General features: G+C 36.8%; 1 protein-coding gene across 1 annotated transcript; it reads right to left on the bottom strand.

Annotated features, from left to right (window-relative positions):
- Window positions 1-1,174: 1,174 nt before the first annotated feature.
- LOC107022324 (uncharacterized protein PB18E9.04c-like) lies at window positions 1,175-1,756 on the bottom strand. Its single transcript, XM_015222969.1, has one exon. It carries the CDS (start codon window positions 1,754-1,756, stop codon window positions 1,175-1,177), a length of 582 nt encoding a protein of 193 aa, XP_015078455.1.
- Between the last annotated feature and the right edge of the window lie 12,123 nt (window positions 1,757-13,879).

The following is a 13,879-nucleotide window of genomic DNA, read 5'->3' on the forward strand; positions in this document are numbered from 1 at the left end:
GGTAATGACATTAGGTTATTCCTGATCATTGCACAGCAAACCCGATGAAAGTCTTAAACTACATCCTAGGTATAGCTGGTGTTCACACTGGCCTATGAATGAACTGAAATGAGGTACGTATGAATGAATGAAGCAGACTCTGTGTTTGCTAAAGAAGGCTCCCTAGTTGAGGTCCCATATGTTGAGCCCTCATTTTGGAAAGTCTTAAGGTCAAGTCCATGATAACAAGGTTCCATGGCATATGAATGAATAATATGAAAGAAGCTATGTGTCATATGATATGTGCTATATGCAGATGTTATGTGTTGTGTGCAATTTGATAATTATAATGATGCATGTCACCCTCATGGCATAACTTTCCCAATCTCAATATGGCAAGTCCACTGACTTGACTTCCAAAAATCATGTTGTTAGGAAAGAGCGATTCTTTCTCATGCATGTCCCTGGTGTGTGCTTGCATATACCCATACTTAGTACAAGTGTGTACTAATTCCATACAAACATCTACTTTTAGGTGCAGGAACAGGTGGCGGTAGAGCTACAGGTTCGTTGTTGCAGCTATCCGGACGTCAGCATTCATCCGGAGTTTGGTAGGTCCTCATGCTTTCGAAGATGCTACTGTTTTACATTCTAGCGTAGTTTTAGAGTTGAGCTAGTGGAGCATGTTCCACTAGCATTTCTTTCCTGTTTTGGTTCAGACTATACAATTAATACTTAATGAATTATTTCTTTCAGTTGCTTATCTCTTAAATGATAGATGGTTGATGATGAACGATTACAAAATATTAAGAATGTTTAGCAAGTATGATTAAAGAATCAAAAATTTCAAATTTTCCGCTAAAATTAACCTATGTAAAGTAAGAATGACGTAAGTAGGCTTGTTTGCGACCTTTGAGAGGTCAACGACGCCGGTCTCGTCTGGGGTCTAGATTCCGGTCGTGACAATTTTCTTTCTTCTAACAGGCTTATGCACTACTTGATCAACCTGTTCACCATCTCCCCAGCCTGTTTCATCATCTATTTCAAATCTAGGAACTTCATCACTTAGATAATAAGGTTAATCACTTCCTAGCTTACAAACTAAGTTTTCCCTAATATCGTTATTTGTCTCATCATACTCTATATATAGACCTTTCTCATTAACATTAATCTGATATGAAGTAGTTTCCTTACTTCACCTTTGTGACCTTTTGAAATGCCTCTTGGTTGCCCTTATATCTACATACTCTTGATGAACATCACTGTCAACCTCAGTATCTTCACTAGTATCCCCTTCAGATCCTGATTCATCTTCCACTTCATCATCAGTTGGATCATTATCTATTATAGGATAATCGGATGAAGGTACATAGGAAGGAGGAGGCACAGTAGAAGTAGATGGGGGAGGCACAGTGGAAGGAGGAGGCACAGTACAAGGATATGGTGGAGGCACAATAGAAGAATGAGGCACAATAGAAGGAGATGATGGAGGCACAGTAGAAGACTGAGCATTAAATGGAGTGCTGGAAGTTTTAGAAGGACCAGTTGTAGGGATGGAAGGTAAAGTAGAAGTAGGAGGCTGATTACTAGGTTTAGAAGTCTCGTTAAAAGATTCTTCACCTACCCCACTTCCAGTCACATGGGTGACAAACTCCAATTCAAGTGGGGCCTGATTAGCTTCACTAACCCCATGAAAAACATACACCTCCACTGTATCCCCATCATTTATCATATTGAAAAGGTCAAATATAACCTTATCATTATCAACAAGGACCATAACCCATCCCACTTGATGAAAAAATCACAATCTATTGTATGTCCTAGTTCCTTTATATAGCCCCTCAACTCAAAATAAGACATCCTATCAACATCTACATCTAGGAATTCTGTCACATACCCCCCCCCCCCAATATATTTAGGTGGTGGATCAAATTCTATTACCCCATCATGATACCATCTTAAAGTTATCAGAGTAAAAGCTATCCTGAAAAAGCATGTAACAACAACACACACAATTCAAAGACACATTTCAATAACTAACTCTAACAAGTTATACACAACAAACATAATTACTAACAAACAACAACAGCAGAAACACTAACTAACAAAAGTAGAAAAAAGCACTAATATTTAGCTCTAACAGTACTAAAAAAAAAAGACTAACAATAGCAGTTGATAATGTACAAATTAAAGTCTACAAATGTATAAGAGACAAATAATAAGATCGAACTAAGTGGATAACATCTAACCCTAACCTAAAACACAATCACAAAACCCTAATCACTAACAGTCGCACTAAGTCAATAACACAATACCTACACTAAGTCGATTACGCAACATACTCAAAAATATCCTAACAATGGCAACTGTAGGAGGTCCATTCCAACACTTCTACACTATAATAATCCATAAAATCAGAATAATAAAAAAAAAGTGAAGATTTTTATCATATGTTTTAGAACCCTAACCTGTTAGACCTTCAATCTTCATAAATACACATCAACAGCGATCAATAACGAGATCGTCAACAACAATACTTCCGTCAACAACAACACTTGTGTATTTTGTTCGATTTCAGGAAAAAGTTGAGAAATGAAATGAAAAGGAGAAGACAAATTTTCTTAAAAAAAGGGTCGGGTCGGGTTAATTCTATCCTAGAGAGTGAGCAACACGCGCACTACATAGACGACGGAATGGGTAAAAATGACCCTTTTACAACGATATATAGGTTTTTAGTGGTGTAATAAGACACTTTTAAAGTTTAGGTGTCTTTATGCAAATATGGAACAACTTCGATGGTGTCTTTATGTCTTTTCTCTAAAATTTAATTATTAAAAATTTATTCTATATATGGACATAATTGACAGTTTAAAAATTCAGTCATTTGGCAGTATTTAGCTAATTAACTTCTAAAATAAATAAATCATTGGATCGATTTTAATAGTTATAAACTTCTTTACAATAATAATCGCTGATAATTCATATTTGATTCAATTGCTTATGAAAATTATCGATGTTCAGATACTTCAATCTCTTTTGATGAGTGAATTTTTAGGGGATAAATACTCGGAAAAATTCAAGAGTCTTCTCATATAAATTGTCACCTTCTAGTTGGCTATTGATATCTTGATGGTGCTTTAAAGGACTTTAGAGTTAGTTGCTTAGTATTTAATGTTGATATTGAAAAAACATAACAATTAATTTGATGTAGAAATAACATAGTTTGCATTAAGCGTATCTTGATGCCCATAAAGTTAATGAGTTAGAATTGTAGTTTTATCTTCAAGTAAGTAACGTTGTGATTGCCAATTGAGTTATGATGATGACCTGCTGGTGTTTCATTTATTTGTTAGCGACCTTGTACAAATAGACATTATTGTGAAGGTTGCTTGTAAAGTATCTATACTGATTGATTAATTAGAATTGTTTGATGCTTATGGTAGCTATATTACTAGCTATGGGTCCAAGAATTTGAGTCACATTAAATGTCCCTTTATTTATTGCTTAGAAAGCTTATTGACAAGCGTAGATTGCCCATAGAGCTATATTGAAATTAATCACTTACTTATGAACATTCTCTATGCCTAATTTGAAATCACCAATCCTTAGTAGAGTTTTGTATGCTTAATTAAGGTGTAGTTATAGGAACCTAGACGGCTCAAATATAGCTATAAGAGCCCAAACAAGACCATACACCAAACCAAGTACAAATATATTAAATTTACGGTATTAAAAATTTCAGTATGGTATGATAATTCAGTATATATCATATCATGCTCACCCCTACTTAGAGGGGCTTGATTAGCTAGTTGTTTGATTATTTTGGTATGCTTAGATTCAAGAGCAAGTCATTACGCTCATCTTATTTTTGACTTTAATACTGCTCAATTATTTATGACCTTTCATATTCTGCACATTATTTTCCGCATTCTTACCTACAGATCTCGAAAAACAAGTATACAAGGTCTCTTCAATACTGTAGTTGAGTTCCAATGGATTGGTCATCTCCCATTTTTCTGGAGTTTTCAGAGGGTTGATTGTATTTTTCGTGTTCATTTGATAGGTAGAAAGGAATCCAAACCTGACCTAATATATTACTTTTAGGGGCCGTTTGGTTACTGTATAAGAATACCTTTTATTCATGAATAAAAAGTGGTATAAGTTTTTTATTAAGTTGAAAAGTCAACCTAACTCATACAATGTTTGGTAGGTAGAGTTTTAAATGTTGTATAAAAAGTTATTAATTTTATATGGTGTTTGGTTGTATTTTTTGTAATCTTTACATAATTAATACTTATATAACTTATGAGGGAATTTATGTATAAGTTATGCGGGTATTAGTTATACATGTATTAAAATAATATATTACACATTTACCCCTATTAATTTATTTCTAAATCAATTTTTATTGAAAACTTTAACCCTTTTTTTTCCTCCGCTGAGAACTTTCCCTAACTACTTTTTTTTAACAAAAAAAAATTCTTAATACACGAACATCTTTTTTCTAAGCCGCAAAGCTCGTGCAAAATTAATCGCCGCTAATGTTGCAGTTTACCCTTTTTTACCGTCTATCCATGGCTAATTTTGTTTCAAATCAAGAGCAAAATATTTATTTTTGTAAGAAAATTTTATATTTTGTTTTTGTTTCTTCTTTACTGAACAATATTTTTTTTATTTTGTTTTCATTTGAATTACAAATGCAAATATTATATTAATATTATAAATTGAATCGTATATATTTTGTCTGCGCATATGTTTTATATATATATATATTACTATTACTAAATATATTCTACATATTTAATTAACATGTATTATCTAGAACATAAATTTATACGTAATTCATATTTTGGTATATTAAAAATATATAAACAATATATACAATATATTGATAAAATATTTACCTAATTAAATATGATATCATAATATACTTGAAATATATTAATAATATTTTATTTTTATAAGTTATAAACATAAAAAAGAATAACAAAAAGAAAAATAAAATAGAAGTCCAGTGTAGAGGGAGAATTTTTTTTCTTTACTTTTTATTCAAAATGAGGTAAAATTATACTTTTTGTTTATTTAATTGTAAATAATATATATTAACTTACAACAAATAATATTCAGTAGTTAATAATTCTTGTATTATAGTATCTATATAACTAAATAATACCTACGTAGCTGAACTCTTCATAACTAATGCCTGCATAACTAAACCCTACATAACTAATACCCGCATAACTCTAACCAGTAACCAAACAGCCTATTTGCAAACTTTGGTCTATAGATATGTATAATTGTTGGTTATGCTGACCTTATTATTTTTTTCTTTTAGCACAATGGTTTGTAATTGGCCTGAATTGTACATAATTATATGTGTTCAGTTTATATATTTTCAGACATCATGATGGTGGCCTGTATAATATTACTTAATTATAGATGTTATCATTGTCTTGATGATATACACTTTAGTTTTTATTTGATGTGACTTGTAGAAATTAGCTGAGTTGATTGCAAATTTTTGTGGACAAAAGTAAAAGAATGTTTGCCGTGTCATTCTCATTCACTGAATAATCAATATATACAAAAGTGTACAAGCCTAATTTTAGGCAAGAGATAATTACGGAGATTATTATCAATTACATAGATAATAATCAATTACAAAGATAATTGCTAAATATAAAAGATGACAACTAATTAGAATATTTACCAAAAGATATTGTACAATAAATAGATTATTTCCATAATCTATCACACCCCCGCAGTCGAAACGGGAGATTTACGAATGTTGAGACTGTGCCGGAAATCATCAAATAATACCCGAGGGAGACTTTTAGTAAAAATGTCGGCAAGCTGATAACGAGATGGTACATGTAGTACTCGAACCTCACCCCGTTGAACTTTCTCACGAACAAAATGTATGTCCATCTCAATATGTTTGGTACGTTGATGTTGTACCGGATTACTGGAAAGATAGATGGCACTTACATTATCACAGTAAACCAATGTAGCCTTGGAAATAGGAAAACCTAGCTCGAAAAGTAAGTTTCGAACCCAACATGATTCAGAGACTACATTTGCAACCCCACGATACTCTGCTTCAGCACTAGACTTAGACAGAGTTGGTTGTCGTTTTGCTGACCAAGATATCAGGTTATCACCTAGAAACACACAATAACCTGACGTAGAACGACGAGTGTCGGGACACCCGCCCCAGTCTGCGTCCGTGTAGGACAAAAGAGAACTAACAGATGACTTAGACATGTGCAAACCATAGTTAAGCGTACCTTGAACATAGCGAAGAACACGCTTTAAAGCATTCATATGCTCAACCCGTGGAGCATGCATAAACAGACAAACTTGTTGAACAGCATAAGAAATATCCGGACGAGTAAAAGTCAAGTATTGCAAACCCCCACACAGACTACGATAGTGAGTAGCATTCTCATAAAGATCGCCGGATGAAGAACTCATTTTCCCTTTGGAATCAACAGGAGTAAGAGATGGTTTGCAAGAAGTCATACCTGCTTTAGCAATAATATCCTGAGCATATTTCTTTTGAGACAAAAATAAACCAGATTTGTCCCGGGAGACAGCAATACCTAAGAAATAGCTCAGTGGACCCAAGTCTTTCATAGCAAATTCAGATGCAAGGCGAGAAATAATTCGAAGCCTAAGAAATTCTGAAGAAGCAGTTAAGATAATATCATCAACATAAAGTAGGATAAAAGCAGTTTCAGTACCATGGCGAAAAATGAACAATGAATTATCAGATTTGCTATGGGAAAATCCAATGGACGCCACAAAATCAGCAAACCTTTGATACCAAGCTCGGGGGGCTTGTTTGAGACCGTAGAGAGACTTACGGAGAAGACAAACATGATCAGGTCGACTAGGATCCTTGAACCCCATTGGTTGGTACATGTAAACAGTCTCATTTAAATTACCATGTAAGAAAGCATTTTTAACATCCAATTGATGAATTGGCCAAGACTTGGATAAAGCAATACTAAGCACCACCCGAATAGTAGCTGGTTTAACAACCGGACTAAAAGTCTCATCACAGTCAATACCTTCCCTCTGTGTCTTACCATCACCAACAAGACGAGCCTTATGTCTTTCAAAAGAACCATCAGACTTAGTCTTATGCCGAAAAATCCATAGAGACCGAATAATATTGACATCAGACGGTCGCGGGACTAAATCCCAAGTACCATTTTTAATAAGAGCATCATACTCTTCCTGCATAGCAATTTTCCAATTATGGTCACGAATGGCCTGAACAGGGTTCTTCGGAATGGGTGATATGGAGGTAGTAGTATGATTGGCCTGGTCATGGTATTTAGGATTCAGTTTAAAAATTCCATGTTTGCTACGGGTGTTCATGGAATGCGATGGTTGAGAGGAGTGGGAAGAGGATGATGTGATGGCAAAAGGTGGTGGTTGCCTATCATTGGCAGCGGGTACAAAAGGGTGCATCCCCTGCTGTACGTTGACAGGTGGAGTGCACGGTTGGCTGGGGTGGGAGTGCAGCTCGGCATTAGCAGCGGGTACAGGAGGTAGGCTGCCACTGCCTTGCTGCAGGGGGTTCCGCAGGAGGGTCGCGGTTTGCTGGGTATGGTCGCGAGTGTGCTGCGGGGAAGGGGAAGGCAGGGTAGGCTGCGGGCTGGCTGCGGTATGGGTGTCCTGGCCGCGGGTGGGGTGCGGTACAGGCTGTGAAGTAGCATCCAAGGGAGCAATACCCGACTCAAGAATAGAACGATACATAGGAATGTCCGAAGGACTGGAAGTGTCACTTAAGAAATCATATGTATGAGGGAGGGGAGTGTGTACCTTAGAGAATGGAAAAACCGACTCATCAAACCACACATGCTTGGCTATTATAATACGACGACTCGACATATCAAAACACTTATACCCCCTATGATTGGATGGATATCCAAGAAAGACACATGGAGTAGACCGGGATTGGAGTTTATTTATCTTGGAAGAGGGAATCAAAGGATAACATAAACACCCAAAGACACGTAGATGTGAATAATCCGGAGTTTTTTGATATAAGATCTGAGTAGGTGATTTATAACCAAGTATTTTTGTGGGCATGATATTGTGAAGGTATGTAGCCATTTCAAGTGCATGATGCCAAAAAGAAGGAGGCATAGAAGCATGACAAAGGAGCGTACGAACAACATTGTTAATCGTTTTAATTTTTCGTTCCGATTTGCCATTTTGAGGAGAGGTGTATGGACATGAGAATCTAAAATGCATTCCATATTTTTGACAAAATTGCTTAAAGGGATCATTTTCAAATTCACGGCCGTTATCACATTGGAAAGCTTTAATTTCTCTCTCAAATTGAGTTCGAATATAAGTTCGGACACGAATAAAAAGATTATAGACTTGAGATTTAGAAGAAATAGGAAACGTCCATAAAAAATTCGTGTAATTATCAAGAAAGAGAACATAATACTTATGACCAAGTGAGCTAAGAATCGGAGATGTCCATAAATCACTGTGAATAATGTCAAAAGGCATAGTAGTATGAGATAAAGAATCTGTAAAAGGCGTTTTTATTAATTTTCCCAATGGGCAAGAATGACAAATATCGTTTGAAGCCTTATTACATTTGATAAGATTACTACTACGCAGACTACTAAGAATTGCATGTCCCGGATGACCTAAACGGGAATGCCATAAACTAGGAGAGACAACTGCAAAAGCTGAAGGGGTGGTAGGTGAAATGATTTGACGATCAGTGAGAAAAGGATAGAGATCGCCACTGCTATTACACCTCACTATTTTGCTCCCCGTCTGCAAATCCTTCACAGAAAACCCAAACGGATCAAATTCAACAGAAACATGATTGTCAGTGGTGAATTTTCTAACTGATATTAGGTTTTTAATAATTTTTGGGACATGAAGGACATTTTTGAGTTGAAGAGTGTTTTGGTTTAGACATTCGTGACCATAACCTTTAATAGGTATTTTACTACCATTGCCAACAGTAATAGCATTATTAGCATGATTACTCAAATTAAAATATGGAGATAAGTTACCTTGGGAATTCGTCATGTGAGAGGTTGCCCCGGTATCCATATAGTAATTTGGATCGGTGAGAGACATTGTGTGCATAGCTTGTTCAATGTTGGTAGGAACAGAACCCGGATGAGAAGATGGAGCGCTTGAGAAGTACGCTTGATTAGGTCGAGACCCGAGGATGCCTTGAGAAGGAGGCTGGTACGGCCTTGCCCCTGTCCACGGGTTTGGGCCCGGACCCTGGGCTGGGTACGGACAAGGTGGGGTTGCCCAAGGGCCATTGCCCCAGTACGGCCATGGGGGAAACATCCACCCCATGCCCTGCTGCTGCTGCTGTTGGGAGGAGGCGCCACCTTGGCGCGGTTGCTGCTGCTGCGAAGATTGTTGCTGCTGCTGGTTGTTCCGGCCGGCACCACCTTTGCCCTTGCCGCCGCTGCCTTTCCCTTTACCCTTGGCTCTACCTCGTGAATTCCCTCCTTTAGAAGATGAAGAATGATCACTAGAAGGGTGTGACGCTGTGGAAGAGGCGGTGAGAAGAGCCTCCTCGCGAGCTTCAATTGCAAGGTCCGAAGAGTTACTTTGTTCCTCTAGTTCAAGCATGGAACGTAGAGTATCAAAGGAAGGCAAGGGACTAATATGTCGAACAGATGTACGAAAAGGCTTATACTCCTCCGAAAGCCCTTTCAAAAGTTGAAGCGCCATCCGATTGTCGGATACCTTATCACCCACGTTTCGTAAACTGTCAGCAAGGGTTTTGAGACGAGTGCAATAAGGTTTAACACCATCAAATTGTTCGAGTTTGGTGTTAGTAAACTGCGCATCAAGGTTAAGTGCCCGGGCAGACTTGTTGTTGTGGAAAAAATTTTCTAAACGATTCCATGTATCAATTGCCTTATCATCAGCATCAATAATGGAATTTAAGAGATCGTTAGAAATAGTACCATAAATCCACTGTCGAACAATATCATCAAGTCGGTGCCAGAGAGCTGCATCAGAAGAATTCGGAGCCGGTTTCTCTTTATCAGCATCGGATTCCGTAGCAACCGGAGTAATATGATCAATCACCATATAAGCACGGCAATGGAGTTTGAACAAAGTAGACCAGTTGTTGTATTGGGAACCGTCATATTCAAGAACAACAGGTACGTGGGTCTTGATATTAGTGACAAGAGTAGCGGGATGAATTTTCTGAGATTCGGCCATGGTGGATAGCCGTGTGAGAATAAGAAGATTAGAGAAGAAGAAAAAGCGGAAGAGAGAATTAGGTCAGAAAAGTAACCTAGACTTTTGATACCATAAAAGAATGTTTGCCGTGTCATTCTCATTCACTGAATAATCAATATATACAAAAGTGTACAAGCCTAATTTTAGGCAAGAGATAATTACGGAGATTATTATCAATTACATAGATAATAATCAATTACAAAGATAATTGCTAAATATAAAAGATGACAACTAATTAGAATATTTACCAAAAGATATTGTACAATAAATAGATTATTTCCATAATCTATCAAAAAGTCTTGCTAGTCAAGATCTTAATTTTAAGTCAGGATATACTGATTTATTTTCTTGATTTTACGGCTAGTATTAAGTCTGTAGCGTGAATATACAGCAAGGGTCGACTTAGGGTCAAGTGTGCACTAGGTGCCAGTTGCATCCCTAAGTTGGGTATGACAATTGAAACCCATTATGCGGTGGTAAAATAAGAAAAATAAATATAATTAATGATTAAGATTTGGACCTTGAGAACAAACAGAATTAATAATTAAAATTAAAACCTTCATTAAGTAAAAACAAATAAAGCCTTAAACATCCCTATTTCGCTCCATTTGTGGCTAAGGTGTGCATGAATGTTACTGTTTTGATACATTTCCTACGTGAAATCATTACAAGTGAAAGAAACGCAATGATGCAGGAATGAATTAAGAAGCTTAGGCAGAGTGTGTACTGTGCGTTGGAAGGGTTGCACCTAGCCGTTAAGTTGGTTAGGTTTTATTTAAGAAGAATAGTTTCATATTGTTTAGTTTATTATCAATGTTGTAGATGGTCATGACAGGCATACAAATGAGTTGTATAAATTCTTTTCAGGGTTGCTGCGAGGCATGGTCCATATTGTTGATTTCCTGTTGATACTCGTGTGGCTGAATCTTGAGAGTACAATAGTTGCTTTTTGGGTGATTTACCAGGGACATGATTGCATGTGGAAGAGAGTTGTGAACAAGGTAAAATTGGTGGAAGCCAACAGATTAGATAAGATGGTTAAAGGAGGAGGTCAACTATTCATGATCAGGATAAGGCCAGTAGAAGAGGAGGTGAAGAAGGTATCAACAGTATCAGAGAAAATCTTGGTTATCATTGATGTGTTCCCTCAGTTGTTTGTTGATCCAAAGGGTTTACCACCATCGCGAGGACCCATTGATCACAAGATATCTCTTGAGGCTGGAAGTGATCCTGTGAACTTAAGGCCTTACAAGTACTCATCAGCATATAAAGATGTTATTGAGAAGTTCATAGAAGAAATGTTAGAACAAGGCATTGTTTAACCCAGTTCCGGTCCATACGCTTCACCTATGGTGTTGGTTTGCAAGAAAGATGGGAGTTGGAGGTTGTGTGTGGATTATAGAGGGCTCAATAAAGCAAAAGTTAAAGACAAATTTTCAATTTGTATTATAGAAAAGTTGATGGAAGAACTAGTGGGCTCTAACATCTATTCTAAGATAGATTTAAGACTAGATTATCATAGATGGCCAAGGAGGACATTTTTAAGACAACTAGAACGCATGCATGCCGTTATATATGAGTATCTGGTCATGCCCTTTAGGTTATCCAATGCTCCATCCTGTTTCCAAAGTTTGATGAATCATGTCTTTAAAGAGAACCTCAGGAAGTTTATATTGGTTTTCTTTGATGATATTCTAGTGTTTAGAAAAAGCTTAACTGGGCAGTTGGTTTATCTCTTAATGACATTTGAATTACTACTAAAACACAAGTTGTTCGTGATACAAACTAAATACTCTTTTGGGGCCAGTAGGGTTGAGTACTCGGGGCATGTTATATCTGCTAAAGGGGTGGTAACCGATCTCAAGAAGATCAGTGTTGTCAAAATTGTCCATTATGTAAGAATTTGAGGGAACTTAAGGGGGTTCCTAGGACTGGCAGGTTATTACTAAAGGTTCATCAATCACTATGGATTGATCAGCAAGCCTTTAACTGACTTACCGAAGAAAGATGGATTCAAATGGTCTGAAGGGGCATCTCGGGCTTTTGAAAAGTTGAAGCAAGCATTAACTTCAACATCCGTCTTAGCTTTACCAAATAATTTTGCTATTGTTCATTGTGATGACAGATACATGTGACAATCGTATTGGAGTTGTGCTGATGCAGGAAGGGCATCCAATAGCTTTTCTCAGCAAGGGGTTATCTAGGGAGCACCAAGGACTATTTGTGTATGAAAAGGAACTATTTGGATTTGGTCCTAGCTGTGACTAAATGGACACAATACTTGTGCGGAAGAAGTTCATTGTGAGAACTGATCAAAAGGCATTGAAGTTCGTACAATACCAAAAGTTACATACAGGTTCTCAGATGAAGTGAATTGATAAGTTGATGCAATTCCACTTTGAGATTGAGTACAAGAAGGGAAGAGAGAACAAGGCAGCAAATTCCTTATTTAGGGTGCAACTATGAGAGGTGACAATCATAGTTGTCATTCTTGGAATGACTGAAATGTTTGACAGAATCAAGAGTAGTAGGGCTGAAGATCCTACTATCAAGGAGATTTTGATCAGGGTCTAGTCTCAACAAGAGGGGGTCAAGGAGTTTACTTTCGTGAATCAACAACTCAGAAGGAAGGGCAAGTTGGTTGTGGGTGCAAATCCAATGTTGAAAGAAGAGATCCTAAAAGTATGGCATGGGAAACCTATCGGGGGCATTTGGTAACAAAAGAGTTTCCAGCTTGTTCTACTAGCCAAGACTTAAAGAGGATGTGACCAAGATGGTAAAGAGTTGTGCCACTTGCCAGAGGAACAAGTATGACAGTGATACCTATCCAGGTGTTCTCCAACCTCCAAAAATATCAGTTTCTGCTTAGGCTACTGTGAGCATGGATTTCATAGATAGGTTTCCTAAGTTATTTGATAAAACTACTAAACTTAGTGGTGGTGGATAGACTTACAAAGTATGGGCATTTCATATTAGCAGTTAGCCACCCATATACAACTATTATGTGGTTCAAGTATAATTAGATCAGGTTTACGAATTTCATGGGATGACAGAAAATATCATCAGCGATAGGGATCTGATATTCATGAGTAATGTGTGACATTATCTCTTTGCAATGCAAGGTATCACCTTGAGTACCTCTACTGCATACTATCCTCAAACATATGGTCAGACATAGAATATCAAAGACTTATTTAAGATGGTTTTGTGCTGATAGCCAAAAAGATGGGACAAATTATTATCACTAACAGAATAGTGGTATAATATCATTTTCCATTCAACAAGCCAAACCACCCTTTTTGAAGCTTTATATGGTCAAACCCCATCTATCCATCTTCCTAAAGTTCAGGGAGATTTAGCAGAAGAAGAGGTAGACAGAACTAATTCAAGATTGAATTACTCAAATTTCATATCTCTAGAGCTCAACAGAGAATGGTATCCATGGTTAACTTACATAGAATTGATAGACACTTTGAAAAAGGAGAATGGATTTATTTGAAGATTCAATCATACATACAATTTACCATCCCCAACAAGACTTTTTCTAAATTATCAACTATGTATTATGGTCCTTATCAAATTCTGCACAAGGTTGGACCTGTTGCCTATAAGTTATCACTTCCTCCTCATATTGCTGTCG

Source organism: Solanum pennellii, chromosome 6 (assembly GCF_001406875.1).
Source record: "Solanum pennellii chromosome 6, SPENNV200".
Classification (NCBI taxonomy): Eukaryota; Viridiplantae; Streptophyta; class Magnoliopsida; order Solanales; family Solanaceae; genus Solanum; species Solanum pennellii.

Excerpts from the sequence above, each read along its gene's own strand:
- LOC107022324 (XM_015222969.1), bottom strand. The coding sequence starts at position 1,756 with ATGGTCCTTGTTGATAATGATAAGGTTATATTTGACCTTTTCAATATG.